This window comes from Dendropsophus ebraccatus, chromosome 1 (genome assembly GCF_027789765.1).
Source record: "Dendropsophus ebraccatus isolate aDenEbr1 chromosome 1, aDenEbr1.pat, whole genome shotgun sequence".
NCBI lineage: Eukaryota > Metazoa > Chordata > Amphibia > Anura > Hylidae > Dendropsophus > Dendropsophus ebraccatus.
Window position 1 is genome coordinate 12,897,168 of NC_091454.1, and position 18,270 is coordinate 12,915,437.

The 18,270-nt window shown below is 43.2% G+C and overlaps 1 protein-coding gene across 2 annotated transcripts in view; it reads left to right on the forward strand.

Moving 5' to 3' along the window:
• DENND2A (DENN domain containing 2A) overlaps positions 1-16,333 on the forward strand; it is a 64,869-nt gene extending 48,536 nt beyond the window's left edge. For both annotated transcript variants that reach the window (XM_069967570.1, XM_069967580.1), the window contains exons 10-20: positions 1,445-1,554; positions 1,655-1,724; positions 2,793-2,870; positions 3,600-3,740; positions 4,861-5,009; positions 9,055-9,232; positions 9,976-10,017; positions 11,284-11,401; positions 11,487-11,726; positions 11,986-12,072; positions 12,507-16,333. In XM_069967570.1, the coding sequence (XP_069823671.1) occupies positions 1,445-1,554; positions 1,655-1,724; positions 2,793-2,870; positions 3,600-3,740; positions 4,861-5,009; positions 9,055-9,232; positions 9,976-10,017; positions 11,284-11,401; positions 11,487-11,726; positions 11,986-12,072; positions 12,507-12,538 (1,245 nt within the window). In that variant the 3' untranslated portion in view covers positions 12,539-16,333. The remainder of the gene's footprint in view (positions 1-1,444; positions 1,555-1,654; positions 1,725-2,792; positions 2,871-3,599; positions 3,741-4,860; positions 5,010-9,054; positions 9,233-9,975; positions 10,018-11,283; positions 11,402-11,486; positions 11,727-11,985; positions 12,073-12,506) is intronic.
• The last annotated feature ends 1,937 nt before the right edge of the window (positions 16,334-18,270 follow it).

Consider the following 18,270-nt stretch of genomic DNA (forward strand, 5'->3'; position numbering starts at 1 on the left):
TTCTTTTGCATATCCATTTGCCAATAGGAAGGGACACATCCTCCACAAAGAGCATGATATCATTAATTTGTCACTTCAGTCATACATTTCCAGGAGGAGTAACAGGAACCACCTAACACACAGTAAATTGAGAGGCCCCTGCCCCTCTGTTACTCCTCCTGGAGATTTGTGAATACATTGATAATTTAAAAGTTACTGTACTATTACTACTTTGGGGAGGAGGAGGACGCCCTTATACTCTCTGCTGTCAGTGTCACATTGTGTAGTAGCACATCCTATACCCAGCAGGAATGGTAACACCCAGTTGCCCATTTATCTATAGATTTCCAGGAGGAATAACCTAGGGGTGTCCCTAGACTGTTGTCTGATCATTGCTGATAGTATCAGATTGTGTATTATTACACCTTATTGGCAGATGAGCTGCTACTTACAATTTATTCAAACATTTCCAGGAAGAATAACAGAGGGTCCCGATACTCTTATTACACTGACAAGGGTTGCTACCATTACCATTGAGCATATTATATTTTCTTACAATAAATCTGCATTTCCATAGAATGTTATGTTGTGTTGTTCCTCTGTTATTCCTACTGGCTCAGTTGCCCCTAACAACCAATCAGATTCTACTTTCATTCCTCACAGACTCTTTGGAAAATGAAAGGTGGAATCTGGTTGCTAGGGGCAACTGAGCCAGTTTCACTTTACACCATGTAACGCCACAACTGGGCGTTACCATTCCTGCTGTCAATAGGGTGTGTCCTACATTTCCAGGAGGATTAACAGAGGGATGGCACAATGCAGTGTTGTATGAAATATACGGCTCAGCATTGTTGTCAGGATCAATAAAATCAATGTCAGGGGAGTTGACAGGCCTTTAAGCCAGTGTAGTTGCTAAGGAGGCGCTGCCTAACAACCAAAGCCATTGATATGACGTTGTCAGGGGGCAAGTCCCTAGCAACCAGTCTTTTTTTAGAGGCCAAATTGTTGCCAAACTAGGGATATAGAAGGCATGAAAATCAATGTCAGGAGAGTTGACAGGCCTCTAATCCATTGTTGCTAATGAGGCACTGCCTAACAACCAAAGCCATTGTTATGATGTTGTCCCTAGCAACCTGTCTTTTTTTAGAGGCCAAAGTGTGGCAAAGTATGGATATAGAAGGGATGTAATTTATTTTTTTGTCAACACCCAGACAAAAAAGTCTGTATGGAGAAACCCTTTAAATCGTTATAAATATCAGTATCCTATGTTTGTCATATATATATATATATATATATATATATATATATATATATATATATATATATATATATATATATATATATATATAATGTGTGTTATAGGGAGTAGTGAGTGGGGGGAGGAACAGTCCCATGTAAACGTATATATATCTGACACGTAACAGCTGGTCGGCTCTGGCTCTAAACATTTCCTTTTATGATTCAGCTGGAACGATCATTCAAGTTTATGAGAGAAGCCGGCGACCAGTTTAAGGCCATTCCCCAGTTCTGCTTCCCGGACGCCAAGGACTGGACTCCTGTCAATCAGTTTGAGAGGTAACTGGGTGGGAGGGGCTTCTTCTTTTTTTTTTTTTTTTTTTTTTTTTTTTTTTTGCTATTTTTTTTCCCATTATTAACCCATTTCTCTTCCTTGCAGTGAGACCTTCTCCTTCGTGCTGACCGGTGAGGACGGTAGTCGACGTTTCGGCTACTGTAGGCGACTCCTGGTAATGGAACAGATGTTTTTCTATGTTTTTCTTAATCTAGCAGCAGGAAATGAATGCAGCAGGTGCTGCAACCTCAATGTTTAAAGCCATAGGCTTTGTGCTGCATAGGTGCCAACATTTGAAGATTTTTTATAGAGACACTTTAGCGTTAAAGGGGGTGTGACTTATTGTGGGTGTGGTCTCTGTGGGGTGTGGCCTATCAAGGGTGTGGGTTCAAAATTTTCCAGTTAGAATTTACAGTCAGAACAACACAAAAGGAGCATTACACACCCCAGTATATTACACTCCCCAGTATATTACACACCCCAGTATTAGGTCCCCAGTATATTACACACCCCAGTTTCAGGTCCCCAGTATATTACACACTCCACTCAGAGACTCAGAGATAGATTGACTGTATATACTGGTAGTTTATACTTATATGATGCAGCTGCACCCCATATCATCATAGTACTACCCTTCTCATCCTCCTGCCCCTCTATTATCATACTACTTCCCCCTTCATCCTTCTCCTGTCCCTTCATCATCATACCAGTACCCCCTTCAGCATCCTCTTGTCCCTTCATCTGTATTTAAAACAAGAAAAAGGCTATACTTACCTCACCAGTATGGTTCCTCTAGTCCCCCAGGGACTCCTCTCCCTTCTCTGCATGACTCTCGCTGGAAGGGGGCAGGGCTTCCCGTGGCGGGGGGGCGGGGCTTCCCGGGACATACCTGGGACATGGTTTTGCCGGGGCTTTCTCCTCAGAATTGGTACAGTCCCGGAAAAACCGGGACTGTTTGCAACTATGTGTTATGCTATGTTTGCCAGCAGCTGTGGGCAGGAGGGCTGCAGGAGGGGAGTAGGGGGTTAGGCGATGCAGTGCATTCTGGGGAAAAAACAGGAAGTACACTGAGGTATAGATCCACATGGAAAAAGAGGGGCAGACAGGGATGTTACCTGTAGAACTTTATTCCTATTTAACCTGGTTTCAGAATACCCCCTTGAGAGAACACTTGAGCAATGGATACAATGTTTTTTATTATTATTATTATTATTATTTATATTTTAAATTTTTTTTCATACAGCCCAGTGGTAAAGGGAAACGTCTCCCTGAAGTTTACTGTATCGTCAGCCGGCTGGGATGCTTCAACCTGTTCTCCAAGGTAATGATCAGTACATTAGAAATATCTATCTGCCTTCTTCCAGAAACAGCGCCACCACTGTCCATCCAGGTTGTGTCTGGTATTGCAGCTCCATTAAAGGGGTTATCCAGCGCTACAAGAAAATGGCCACTTTTTCCCCTCTCTTGTTTCCAGTTCAGGTGTGGTTTGCAATTAAGCTCCATTTACTTCAATGGAACTGGGTTTGAAACTCCACCCAAACTGGAGACAAGAGAGGGGAAAAGTGGCCATGTTTTTGTAGCGCTGGACAACCCCTTTAAAGCGACAACCTGTTTACAAGTGGCGCTGTTTTTAGACTAAGCCCTTTGAGTGGGGGATGAATTGCTTTACACGCCTTTTCCATGGAAGCAGCTGAGAAACGTTTCCTGGAAACGTTCTTTACGAAGAACCGGTGTTACAGGTTTCAGACAAAGCGTGTGGGGTTTCTTACAATAAGAGTCCACGTCGGTTATCGCTTCACTTAAAGGGGTTATCCAGGACAAGAAAAACATAGCTGCTTTCTTCCAGAAACAGCACCCCCCTTGTCCTCAGTTTGTGTGTGGTATTGCCGCTCAGTTCTATAGAGACAGGTTGTAATACTGCACACATCCTGAGGACAGGGGTGGCGCTGTTCTGGGAAATAAGCAGGTATGGCTTTCTATGTAAGCAGTACTGACACAGCCTTTGTAGTATGGAGGGGGAGCGTCATAATATCCTTCCATATCCCTACAGATCCTGGACGAGGTGGAGAAAAGAAGAGGCATCTCTCCTGCCTTGGTGCAGCCGTTCATGAGAGCCATCATTGACGCCCCCTTCCCAGCTCTAGGACGCAAGATCTCGGTGAAGAATTTCCTGCCGGGATCAGGGACCGAGGTATTCCCTAATCAATTATCAATTTATTCTTCCATTTCCAGGAGGAATAACAGAGGAACTGTACAACATAGACTCCTATGGAAAGATGCTGCTGACTTGTTTTCAAAAAACTTGTCGATAAGGCGTATTCCTATACAGAGTGACGCTGTCGGCAGGTGTGACAGACTAAACAGTGCAAGTACAGCTCCCTCTGTTATTCCTCCTGGAAATATATGACTAAATTGCCCTAATGGGTGTTACAGTTACTTTTGGGAATAGGATAAATCTGCACAGTCTGACGTCGGCAATGACTAGTCAGTTCAGAGAGTGTAGAGACGACCCTCTGTTATTCCTCCTGGAAATGTATGAATAAATTTGCTAACACTGTCCAATTATTTCTGACAGTGCCATTGTCTGGCAGTACACCCTCTGTGTGCAGGTAATGTGATCACCCAGTTGTCAATTTAGTCCATCATTTCCAGGAGGAATATCAGAGGGTGCTTTTTCTACACTCTCTGGGACTGTGTGGGAACGCCCCATATTGATAAAAGGTTACCATTCTACATTCTGAGTTGTGGCGTCCCTCTGTTATTCCTCAGGGAAATGTATGAATAAATTGACAACCAAGCCTTACAATTCCCTTGTCAATATGGCGTGTCCATTCTTACTCTAATACTGTCAGCACTGATTGGACGGTCTGTGCAGGGACACGCCCATTGACAAAGCTCCTGGTATTACCCACTTGTCTATTTAGTCCTAGATTACCAAGAGGTGTAACAGAGCAATGGCACAAGGTGGAATTCTAAGAGATGCTTCAGATTTTTTTCCAGTTCTTAGGAACTCTGGGTTATGCTATTCCTCTGGTGTTCCTCCTGGAAATGTATGACTGGGTGTTCCCATTCCCCTTGTCAATAGGGTGTGTCCATTCCTACTCTGATTCTGTCAGTACTTTTTGGACAGTGGCTGTCTATGGAAGGACACACCCCATTGACAAAGTTCACTCGTTTCCAGGAGGAATAACAGGCACAATAAAGAATTCAAGGGAAATGCAGCTATTTACTTTAATGGGGCTAGACGGCAAATGGGTGGAGCTCTCTGCTGGTCTCTGTCCACATGATAACTCCTCCTGGCTTCTTCCTAGGTGATTGAGCTGTGTCGACCCCTGGACTCTCGGCTTGAACACGTGGATTTTGATGCCCTCTTCAGCACCCTCAGCGTACGGCACCTCATACAGGTCTTCGCCTCTCTCCTCTTGGAAAGAAGGGTCATTTTCATGGCGGACACCCTAAGGTAGTTATCCTTCTTTAAAAGTAGGGAAGATACATTGTTTTATAGGGACACTATATGGCGGAACATGAGTATACAGCTCTGCTTCATTCTTATTATATAATTTAAAGGGGTTATTCATGATTAGGTAAAAAAACATGGCTGCTTTCATTAAAAAAAACCAAAACCTCTTGTCCTCAGGTTGTGTGAGGTATTGCTGCTCAGTTCCATCGAAAAGAATGGAGCTGAGTTCTAATACCACTCACAACCTGAGGAGATAGTTGGCGCTATTTTTTTTTATATATATATATATATATATATATATAATTTATTTTTTTACTTTTTTATATTTTTTACTTTTAAACTTTGTTTATACTTAAACTTTTTAAAAAATTTCTTAAACTTTGCAGTTTTGGTTTAATTTTTACACTTTTTTATTTAAAAAAAAAGTTACTTTTTCAACTTTTTTTTTTTTAAAACCTTTTACAGTTTTTTTTATTTTAATGTTTTACTTTTTATTATTTTTTTTGTCCCCTTCTAATTTCCCTGTCAACTGAGGGTTAAGCGTAAAGCATTTTTTTTGTTCTCTTTTCCTGTTGTGTTGTCATGGAGATGGCTGTAAACATGACGGCGTTTGGCGCTGATGTCACCCGGTGTATAATTATGGAGCGTTGTATATGCAGTGGGATTCTGGGCACGGGTCCAGGAATGTCTCTGCTCAGAGTGACTAGTGATGCCTCAGATAGCAGATGTGGGACGCCGCTCCGGACTGAGACCATACACAATACAACCCCCCCAAGTTTGATGAACTGTGATGAACGTATAAGCTGTCGCCTCTATAAGGGGATCGGTATGCTGACCCTTTATGGAAAGTATGCTATAGTCTACACAGTGTCAGTTGTCACCGACGTCCTGGCATTCTATTTATGGGCCCAAACTATAGGTCTCTCCTGTTATTATTATTTTTATGTTCTGTAGTGTCTGTAGGGAAACTATATTGTCCTAAGGGCTGGTTAATGACTAATCAAAGGTTGCATGGTTGTTGGCCAAGGAGAATACTGTGAACCTGATGGAAGGTGGCAGGGTTGGTGACCAAGGAGACTACACTGAACCTGATGGAAAGTTGCAGGTTTGTTGACCAAGGAAACTACTCTGAACCTGCTCAAGGGTGGCAGAGTTGTTGGCTGAGGAGACTACTATGAACTTGATGGAAGGTTGCAGGGTTGTTGACCAAGGAGATTACTGTGAACATGCTAGAAGGTGGTAGAGTGGTTGACCAAGGAGACTATTGTAAACCTGCTGGAAGGTTGCAGGTTGTTGGCTGAGGAGACTACTATGAACTTGATGGAAGGTTGCAGGGTTGTTGACCAAGGAGACTACTGTGAACCTGCTAGAAGGTGGTAGAGTTGTTGACCAAGGAGACTATTGTAAACCTGCTGGAAGGTGGCAAGGTTGTTGACCGAGGAGACTACTATGAATTTGATAGAAGGTGGAAGAGTTTTTGCCCAAGGAGACTACTTTGAACCTGCTGAAGGGTGGCAGAGTTGTTGGCTGAGGAGACTACTATGAACATGCTGGAAGGTTGCAGGGTTGTTGGCTGAGGAGACTACTATGAACCTGATGGAAGGTTGCAGGGTTGTTTACCATGGAGACTACTGTGAACCTGCTAGAAGGTGGTAGACCTGTTGACCAAGGAGACTATTGTAAACCTGCTGGAAGGTGGCAGAGTTGTTGGCTGAGGAGACTACTATAAACCTGATGGAAAATTGCAGGGTGGTTTACCAAGGAAACTACTGTGAACCTGCTAGTAGGTGGTAGAGTTGTTGACCAAGGAGACTATTGTAAACCTGCTGGAAGGTGGCAGGGTTGTTGACTGAGGAGACTACTATGAACTTGATAGAAGGTGGCAGAGTTCTTGGCTGAGGAGACTACTATGAACATGCTGGAAGGTTGCAGGGTTGTTGACCAAGGAGACTACTCTGAATCTGATGGAAAGTTGCAGATTTGTTGACCAAGGAAACTACTGAAAACCTGCTGAACGGTGGCAGAGTTGTTGGCTTAGAAGACTACTATGAACTTGATGGAAGGTTGCAGGGTTGTTGACCAAGGAGACTACTGTAAACCTGATGGAAGGTTGCAGGTTGTTTGCTGAGAAGACTACTATGAACCTGACGGAAGGTTGCAGGGTTGTTGGCTGAGGTCAGTACTATGAACCTGAAGGAAGGTGGCAGAGTTGTTGGCTGAGGAGACTACTATGAACCTCATGGAAGGTTGCAGGGTTGTTTACCAAGGAGACTACTCTGAACCTGCTAGAAGGTGATAGAGTGGTTGACCAAGGAGACTATTGTAAACCTGCTGGAAGGTGGCAGAGTTGTTGGCTGAGGAGACTACTATGAACCTGAAGGAAGGTGGCAGAGTTGTTGGCTGAGGAGACTACTATGAACCTGAAGGAAGGTGGCAAGGTTGTTGGCCAAGAAGACTACTGTGAACCTGATGGAAGGTGACAGAGTTGTTGGCTGAGGAGACTACTATGAACCTGATGGAAGTTTGCAGGGTTGTGGGCCAAGGAGATTACTGTGAACCTGCTGGAAGGAGGCAGAGTTGTTGGTTAAGAACATGGGTCTCAAAACTCCAACCCTCCAGGTGTTACAAAACCACAATGCCCATCATGCCTGGACAGCTAAAGCTTTGGTTTGGCTGTCCAGGCATGATGGGTAATGTAGTATTGCAACAGCCGGAGGGCCGCAGTTTGGAGACCCATGGTTAAGAAGGCTAATATGAACCTGATGGAAGGTGGCAGAGTTGTTGGCTGAGGTCAGTACTATGAACCTGAAGGAAGGTGGCAGAGTTGTTGGCTGAAGAGACTACTATGAACCTCATGGAAGGTTGCAGGGTTGTTTAATGCAGTTTGGAGACCCATGGTTAAGAAGGCTAATATGAACCTGATGGAAGGTGGCAGAGTTGTTGGCCAAGGAAACTACTGTGAACCTCATGGAAGGTTGCAGAGTTCTTGGCCGAAGAGACTGCTGTGAATTTGGTGGAAAGTTTCAGAGTTGGTGGTCTAGGTGATAATTGTGAATCTGATCGAAAGTTGTTCACTTGGACGCCAAGAGGACTGTGAAAATGACGAAAGGTTGCAGGGTTCGTGGCCAAGGAGACAAGTGTAAGCCTGATTGAAAGTTACTCAAGTGTTGGTTGAGGAGACAACTATAAACCTAATCAAGGTTGTAGAGCTGGTGGTCAAGAAGACACCTATAAGCCTAATTGAACTTTGCATTGACCAAATAGACTATGGTAAATGTGATGGGAGGTTGTAGAATTGGTGGCTGAGGAGACAACTGTAAACCGAGTAGAAGGTTGTAAAAACAGTGGCCATGTCAACACCTGTAGATGTTTGGTAGTCAAAGAGCCACATGTCAACCTGCATAAAGGTTTTAGAGTCGGTGGCTAAAAGGGGGCAATTGTAAACCTGATTGAAAGTTGTAGAGCTGGTGGGCGAGGCAACTTTAGACCTGACCAGGTTTGGTGACCTAAAGGCTTTGTGTAACAGGAATGACGGCTGCTGCTTTCAATGAGCCTCGCGAATGATCTAAGGATCGTTCGGGGCGTCAGTAGGTAAGAACTTTAGTTTGGTGGCCGAGGAGTCAATTGTGAAATCAAAGGTTGTAGAGTTGGTGGCCAAGGAGGCAACTGTAACTTGGTAACCCTGATTGAAAGTTGCAGAGTTAGTGGCCGAGACGACAACAACTGTAAAACTGGTCTGAGGTTACCGATTTGGTGGTTGAGGGAACAACTGTAAACCCAAGAGATGGTTGTAGAATTGGTGGACGAGGCAACAACTTTAAACCTGATCAAAGGTTTCAAATTTGGTGGCCAAAGAGTTGTAAAGATGAGCAAACATTGCAGAATCAGTGACCTTATTGAAGGTCAACTGTAAATTTGACAAGTTTCAGATCGAAGCCAAGGGAACAACTGTAAAATTTGGTTTAAATTTTACAATTTTGAATTCAAAATTTACAAAATTTTACAAAATTTTTCCTTTTTTTTTTTTCTTTTCTTTTTCTTTCAGCACCTTGTCCAAATGCTGCCATGCCATGGTAGCTTTAATCTACCCGTTTGCCTGGCAGCACACCTACATTCCTGTGCTGCCTCCATCAATGATCGACATTGTCTGCTCCCCCACCCCGTTCCTGATCGGGCTCCTGTCCAGCTCGCTTCCTCGTCTCAAGGAGCTGCCGGTGGAGGAGGTGAGTTGAAGATTATCTCTTTTGGAGAGTGTTCTGGTGACTCTGCGATTGCCCTTTAAGTCAGTGTTAGGGCATGCTGGGAGTTGTAATCGTCCCAGTCGCCACGAGTGCCGATTGCCTAATCGTTTCTGTGTCCCGTCCACCTCCCCCGATCACAGGAGGACATTGTATCTGGCGGTGCTTGGCAGCCGTTCAGCGCACACAGGAGAGAAATAATCCCTGCAATTAACAAATGGCTTCCGGCCGCAGCAGAAAGAACCGTTTCGGCTGCCAAATCTGACACCGTTGTGGGGTGTAGCCGCATGTGATGAGCTGCCGTACCCCAAACATACCCACGGGGGGAGGTGGAGCATGTGCCAGGGCTGTAGACAGCTTCTCCTATCTTCTACTAATCCTTTATGTTAGTGTCAGTCCTCACTGCAATCCTCGCATTCTATTCATGACCTCACAAGCTTTGGACGTTGAGGGTCCCTGTTAACCCTTTACAGGCAGTCCCGGCTGTGGCCGCGTTGCGTGCCGACACTGGGTGATTTCTGAACAGGCTCCAGGATTATTAGGTTCTATGTCATTTCTGGTCAGCACTAGGGAAACCTCAAACCACAGTCCAGGATGTAGACTCAGCATGGATGGACATGAGCCCGGGCCGGCGGCTGGGGGGGTCAGAGAGGAGGACGGGCAAACAACGGCCTGGAAATACCCCAGGAAATAGGAAATGACTTGTGTTTCTTTCTCCTCCATTGCAGGTTCTCCTGGTCGACCTCGGTAATAGTCGCTTCCTGAGACAGGTGAGTGAAACCGCCACCAGACGGTAATAGCTGCACGTAGCTTTCATCTACACAGGGGGGTCCTGCTGATGATAGGTGGGGGTCTGAACACTGTCCCATGCAACACCTTCATATGACCTCCACCTATAGCGCCCCCACCATGAGCTGTCTGGTTAAAACGCCCTCCATTGTATTATTTAGTACTGTATGGCGGTATTATATTTATTCGGGACAGTAGTATTATAAAGGCATTGTATGGCAGTATTATATGTATACAGGATAGTAGTAATATTAAAGCAGTGTATGGCGGTATTATGTTTATTAAGGACAGTAGTATTATAGACTCATTGTGTGGCAGTATTATAGGTATACAGGATAGTATTATTATAGAAGCATTGTATGGCAGTACTATATGTATACAGGATAGTAGTATTGTAGCACTGTATGGCAGTATTATATGTATACAGGATAGTAGTATTATTAAAGCATTGTATGGCGGTATTCTATTTATTCAGGATAGTAGTAGTATAGAAGCATTGTATGGCAGTATATGTATACAGGATAGTAGTATTATAAAAGCATTGTGTGGCAGTACTATATGTATACAGGATAGTAGTATTATAGAAGCATTGTATGGCAGTATTATATGTATACAGGATAGTAGTATTATAGAAGCATTGTGTGGCAGTATTATATCTATACAGGATAGTAGTATTATATAAGCATTGTATGGCAGTACTATATGTATACAGGATAGTAGTATTATATAAGCATTGTATGGCAGTACTATATGTATACAGGATAGTAGTATTGTAGCACTGTATGGCAGTATTATATGTATACAGGATAGTAGTATTGTAGCACTGTATGGCAGTATTATATGTATACAGGATAGTAGTATTGTAGCACTGTATGGCAGTATTATATGTATACAGGATAGTAGTATTGTAGCACTGTATGGCAGTACTATATGTATACAGGATAGTAGTATTGAAGCACTGTATGGTGGTATTATATGTATACAGGATAGTAGTATTATACAAGCATTTATGGCAGTACTATATGTATACAGGATAGTAGTAGTAGTATAGAAGTATTGTAAGGCAGTATTATATGTATACAGGATAGTAGTAGTATAGAAGCATTGTAAGGCGGTATTTATGGACACAGGATAATATTATCACTTATGCATTATTTGGCAATATTAAGTGGTAACATTCAGGAATAATACCGCGCCAGTATGTACACCCACTTATATGACTGACGCTTGGTCTCTTGTGCTCGTAGATGGAGGATGAGGACTCAATCCTGCCCCGTAAACTGCAGACGGCCCTGGAGCAGATCCTGGAGCAACGCAACGAGCTGGCCGTGGAGATGGACCAGGGCTCTGCCAACGGGCAGCAAGGTAAGGGCCATATAGAGCCGGGCGGGGTCCACATCGGTTAAGCTGCCACCGTGCCCCCCGTGACCTTGTCTCCTGTGTCCCCCAGACTCCAGTTCCCTCAATGACATTGTGTCGGAGGCCTTCGTCCGCTTCTTTGTGGAGATTGTCGGCCACTATTCCCTGTTCATGGTTCCCGGGGAGCAAGACGAGAGGACCCTGCTCCGCGACGCCTTCCGGAAATCCGTCTCGTCCAAGAGCGTCCGCCGATTCCTGGAGGTGTTCATGGAGACGCAGATGTTTGGAGGCTTCACCCAGGAGCGGGAGATGCGGAAACAGGGCAATAAAGGTCAGAAGAAGGAATAGAGAACCCCTCTCCTATTATATAGATTGTCCGTGGAGGACTGTACTGTCCCTTTAAGAAGGTTTCCCTATAGAATGACGATCTCCATAATTGTACAGTCTGTGTGCCGTCCACTTCTCCACCCTGACTGCTGGGAGTTCTGCTCTGAAGCCCCCGCACGCAGCTGTGAACATTCCCGGCTGGAAGGTTGGGGTGTGAGCGGAAGATCGTAGGCTCTGACCCTGCTGTTTGTTTGTACCTACAGGTCTCTTCGAGGTCCGAGCACAAGAATATCTGGAGACGCTGCCAGGCGGAGAACAGAGCGGAGTCAACAGATTCTTCAATAGGATAGGTGAGTGTATAATGTAATGTATGTTATATGAGCAGAATAGTGAGTGCAGCTCTGGAGTGTAATACAGGATGTAACTCAGGATCAGTAATGTAATGTATGTACACAGTGACCCCAGCAGCAGAATAGTGAGTGCAGCTCTGGAGTATAATACAGAATGTAACTCAGGATCAGCAATGTATGTACACAGTGACCCCACCAGCAGAATAGTGAGTGCAGCTCTGGAGTATAACACAGGATGTAGCTCAGGATCAGTAATGTAATGTATGTACACAGTGACCCCACCAGCAGAATAGTGAGTGCAGCTCTGGAGTGTAATACAGGATGTAACTCAGGATCAGTAATGTAATGTATGTACACAATGACCCCACCAGCAGTATAGTGAGTGCAGCTCTGGAGTATAATTACATGTTAACCCTTTTCTGTTTCCTTTCTAGGAAGTAAAATGCGTTTTTTACACAAGAAGTAGGACCCTGGAGGATAAGACAGCCCCTATGGACGTACTTTTAACTTATTAACCAGCTGTCTCCCTCGGTGGCAGCCGTGGACGTGTCCCTCCTGTTACTGTTTACTGAAGGGAAACAGGAAGTTTGAGCCGACACAGAATTCTTTCCCTCGCCGTGAAGAGCCATCTACCATTGAGACTCTTAGGAGGACGGTCGGTGGTCTCTATGTATCATGCACTGGACGGATCTCGGATAAGCTCATCATTCAAGCCACATACTCAGCCTCATCATGAATCTCTGATCTTTTTTTTTTTTTTTTTTTTTTTACATAAAAACTTTTCGTTTTTATTTATATTAGGATTTATAAAAAAAATTATCTGACTGATTTTTATCACCTCGAAAAATCGGGGATATTTAACTGTCCAAGGAATCTGTGTGTCGGGATGGTGGCCGATGGGAGAGACGGACGTCGGGACTAACAGGATGTGCGCAGAGACTCACGTACCTTAGTGCTCAAGGACTAGAGGCGTTGGCTCGAACCTACTCCACTACTAAGCTGCCGAGTATGACGGCCCGGCCCGACTCTCGGCGCCTTCTGGCAACTTTAACTGTGATGAATAACATTGTTCTGCCCATGTTCCATCATCGCGTCGCCCCGGCGTTCGATGTCTGTGGTACTGTTATGTATACAGCGTTACATGTGAACAACCCTTGTATGTATGTATGTATGTTTCTTTGTTCTTGTTGGATGACAATGGGTTATGGATAGAATATCACCAAAATATTGGAATCTGATGGATAAAAGTTCATGGGAACGGCCTGATGTTATAGAAAAACTGGTTGGATTATGAGATTGGGTCAAACCAATTGTTCCGGACGTCCCCCTTCCTCAAAAGTGGGAGTGGCTAAGCATTAAGGGGGTGGAGCTTAAAGGGGAAAGGTTAATCACTTTGTGCTACAAGAGGTCTAGGCACAGGGATACATCCTGAATGGATTAAACAGACTAGATAATCTGGTCATCTAAACAAAAATTGCTAAAGATTGACATCCACTTAAAGTGTCACTGTCGTATTTTATTTTATTTTTATTTTTTTAGTAGAAATCAATAGTATAGGGGATTTTAAGAAACTTTGTAATTGGTTTATTAGGCAAATATTCCATTATCTTCATTCAAAAAGCCTTTCCCCTCCTCTCTCTCATTCACTGCTTATTATCAGGAAATCTCAACTCTTTTACAGGGGAGGGGGGAGATTAGTCGGCAGCAGAGAACAAAGGATTAGACAGTGGGACCTGTGTGAAGCCGGTATTCAGAGGTCAGTGCTGACTTCAGAGGAGATAGCTGGTGATGTAGCTGTAAATTAACTCTTTGTTGTCTTGTTTTGGTGCCTCATCTACCTCCCCTCTCTATAGAGAACAATGAAGACAAGGGGAGAGCTTCAAACTGCTTTTTCATGATAAAAATGCATTTTTCGACTAATAAACCCAATTACAAAGTTTCGTAAAATCGCCCTTATTATTGATTTCTGCAAAAAAATGAAAACGATAGTGACACTTTAAGGCTAGGTTCACACTATGTAAAAACAACAGCCGTATTTCGTAATAATTATAATAATTCGGCAAGCAACAGATGCTATTTCACAAAATAAAATACAGCCGTTGTTTTTACATAGTGTGAACCTAGCCTTAGGCCTAGTTCGCACAACATAAAAATAAGGGCAAAATTTGGATAAATACGGCCTGAAATAATGATCGTGTTCTTTATTTCAGGCTGTATTTATCCAAACACGTCCGTATTTTGCCCTTATTTTTACATTGTGTAAACATAGCCTTAAAGTGTAAATGTCATGTAAAATAATTTTGCAGAAGTCAAAAGTAAAATCAATGGTTGTATTAGGCAAAAGAGTTTTCTTCTCTACTCAAAATGCTGTTGTACAGCCCCCCCCCCCCAAGACACACACTTCTTATCTGTTCATTATCAGGCAAAGCCGTCTACATTACAGAGAAGCAAAGTGAAAACGAGGTTTGCTGTGTCCATTATAACCTATAGAAGGGGAGGGGTGAGGGGGATGAGTCAGCAGGAAGAGAAGAGAACCAGCCCTGTAGTATGGAGACTGTCTGGCCACAGAAAACACTGGATTCACAGGTCAGACTGCTCAGTGTTGGTTTGAGAAGTTGGTGAGGTATAACTGCAGGATGTGCGCTGTGCTGGCTCCTATGCAGGGGCTGTTTCCCTCCTCTCCCTCGTTGGCCACTTCCCCCCTCCATAGACTATAATGGAACAGATAAGAAGGGAGGGGGGCGGCTGTAAAACGCCTTTTTGAGTACAGAAGGAAATTTTTTTGCTTAATAAAACCTATTACTTAGTTTCTTAAAATCTCTTGATTTCTGCAATAAGAAAGCTACACTTTAAGAATAGTTTAGTCTGGGGCTACTTTTCACTATAGCAAAAATTTAATTGCTAAACATGGACATAATGTTTAACAATAATCTAGTCTAGGACTACTTTGCAACATAGCAATACTGTAATTGCTTAAAATGGACATCCCCTTTAAGAAACGTCTTGGACAGAACTGCTTTGCAACATCTTCTTTAAGAATAGTTTAGTCTGGGACTAATTTGCACTATAGTGATACTGTAATTGGTAACAGTGGACATCCCCTTTAAGAACAGCCTTGCAGCATATGAATACTGTAATTATAAAACATTCACATTCCCTTTAAGAATAACTTTGTCGGGGACTATTTTGCACCAGAGCAGTCCTTTAATTGCTAAGGATAAACATCACCTTTAAGAAATGTCTGTTGCAGGTCTACTTTTCACCGTAATAATACTGTAATCACTTAAAATGGACATTCCCTGGGGAGACCTCCATTTTGGGGGATAAATGGATATGCCATCTATGGGGCTAACCCTTTAAGACGGGAGAATTGTATGTAAAGGTGGGGACCGAACTTCTAGTAGGGGGTGACACTACCCCCCCTTTCCCAAATTGGAAGTCTTGCACACTAAGAATTAAATTATAAAGAGGGTCTCTCTCTGGAGAACCCAGCCCCTCTGATCATTACCTGAACAACCTTAAGATTCCACTTAGAAAAAAAATAAAAGTGTAATGCCTTATTTTGCCTGTGGGGGCACTGCAGGGAAACAGAACACTTGCTTCCAGTTTTGCTTAGAGATGATCGCTGTGATCGGTTAATCGTTGGAGGATTATTCCAATGACATGACATTCCTAGATTATAAAGGGATCCCGCAAAAAACTAATTATTGTGAAAGTTTTTCTTCAGAGGTTTTGGAGTATTCCGTTTGACACAAACTCCATTTTCTATAAGAAGCAGCAGCTGCCAGTGATTGTAACCATATGTGTCTCATTGCCGTATGTGGTCGATGAAGAAGCTGTCGGACTCTTGTACATGAATGTTCAACATTAAGGGGGACGGGTAGAGGGGACGCACTTTCCCTGCCCACTATAAGCCTTAATGCATTCGGCCTCACGTGTCGACTGCTCGTAACCACCGTGCCTGAGGAAGATACCAAAGATGGAAAAAAAGTCTGTTCTTTAGATGCGTTGGCTGCTGGGCAGAGACTGATACTGACGAGTCGGCGGCCGCGTGATACTGAAACCACTAATCTAAAAGCCTGTGATCAAGTTAGAGGAAGCTAGACAGCGCCCTCTGCAGGGCAGGCTGTGCACAGAAGTTATAAATATGAATCTATAATTCCAATAAATGAGCCTGTGGTTTATATGGAGATTTCTTTATTTGTTCTGAATTTTTTTTTGTTTTGTTCTTATTTTAGAAATAAATATTTCTTAATTATTTTATCTGCTTTTGGTTCATTTTCTTCTGACAAAATGAAATATTTACACAGAAGTAATTATAATATTTAAAAAAAAAATATATATATATTTTTTTTTGCCCCATGCGTACCTAACAGTGTGTCAGATTTATAAGGAGGCCGGACCTTTTTGTAAATTCTTTTCCCTTTTTTTTAAATTTAATTTGCCGTCACAATTTGGGAAGTTAGTAATGTTTTTTTTTTACGTTCCGTTATTTTTTTTGTTTGGGGGGGGGCCCAGTCTGTGATAAAGTTTTGAGAAAAAATTTAGGCTTGACCCATAAATCGCCTATTGCAGCTCGTATACATGGAGCTCGTGGTCGTATACACAGCCCTGGAAGGTCCTGTACCTTTTTGATGGCCCTATACCCAACCCTGATTGGTCCTTTAACCTTTATTTCATGGTTTTATATCTGCCCTGGATGGTTCTATAACTTTTTATTGTATGGTCCTATACACAGCCCTGAATGGTTCTATACCCAGACCCTGGATGGTCCTATACCCTTTATTGAATGGTCCTGTATAAAACCCTGGATGGTCCTATACCCTTTATTGGATGGAACTTCACTCAGCCCTGGATTGTCCTATACTCTGTTTTGGATGGTCCTATACCCAGCCTTGGATAGTGCATTACCCTTTATTGGATAGTCCTATACTGAGCCACAGATGGTTGTTTACCCTTTGTTGGATGGTCCTATACCCAGACCTGGATGATGCTTTACCCTTTATTGGATGGTCCTATACTGAGCCCTGGATGGTGCTTTATCCTTTGCTGGATGGCCCTATACTCAGCCCTGGATGGTCCTATACTCTTTGCTGGATGGCCCTATACCCAGCCTTGGATGGTGCTTTACGCTTTGTTGGACGGTCCTATATCCTTTGTTGCTGGGGAGCACAAACTTGTAAACAACTCCCCTCCAATAAGTCCAAGGAAAGGGTATGCAAGGGGTAAGACCAGCAGTCCCCTCTGTCCTGAGTAACAAACCCCATCATCTATGCTATGCCGCCCCCTCCCCCTTCTATATATACTCCTACAGAAAGCTGTATTACTAATAATAGTAGCATCAGCTGATGATGATCGTTCTCAAAGCTTCGTCTCAGCTATATACAACTGTAACAAACCCTCAGCTGTACAAAAATATTTCCATTCACCGTTAAGAAGCGTGATGGATAGACCTGTAGTTCATGCAGAATGGCCCATTTACATCAATGGCGACTGAAGGACCTTTAGGTTATAGGCCCTGCACCCACATATCTACAAGCCTGACAATACACAATGATCAGGACATCTCTTTATTTCTAAACACATCTTAAATACATTAATATTGGATATAACATGAGAATAAATATATTATTGCCTCCGCAGGGTCTCTCCCAGAATCCTTTGTATTGTCTCATTAGCGTGCGTTCCCGTCAGAAGCCTCGTCTGTCTGTAAGCTTTGGTAGAACGTACCTGTCAGTACAAAAAATTAAGTAAAAACAGGGCGTAAATTACAATAACAAATTCTATTCCGTCTGAGAACCCACCTTTCCCAACATGGACCATTGACCTTAGGCTATATCACTGCACATGAGTAATTGGGCCCATATTGGAGGTCACTTAAAGGGGTTGGCCATTTTATAGTAATATAGTTCAGTGTACAGTATTAGTAACCGTATTCACTGTATATACTGACAGCAGCTCCCCGTGTACTCACTGTATATACTGACAGCAGCTCCCTGTGTACTCACTATATATACTGACAGCAGCTCCCTGTGTACTCACTGTATATACTGACAGCAGCTCCCTGTGTACTCACTGTATATACTGACAGCAGCTTGCCGTGTACTCACTGTATATACTGACAGCAGCTCCCTGTGTACTCACTGTATATACTGACAGCAGCTCCCTGTACTCACTGTATATACTGACAGCAGCTCC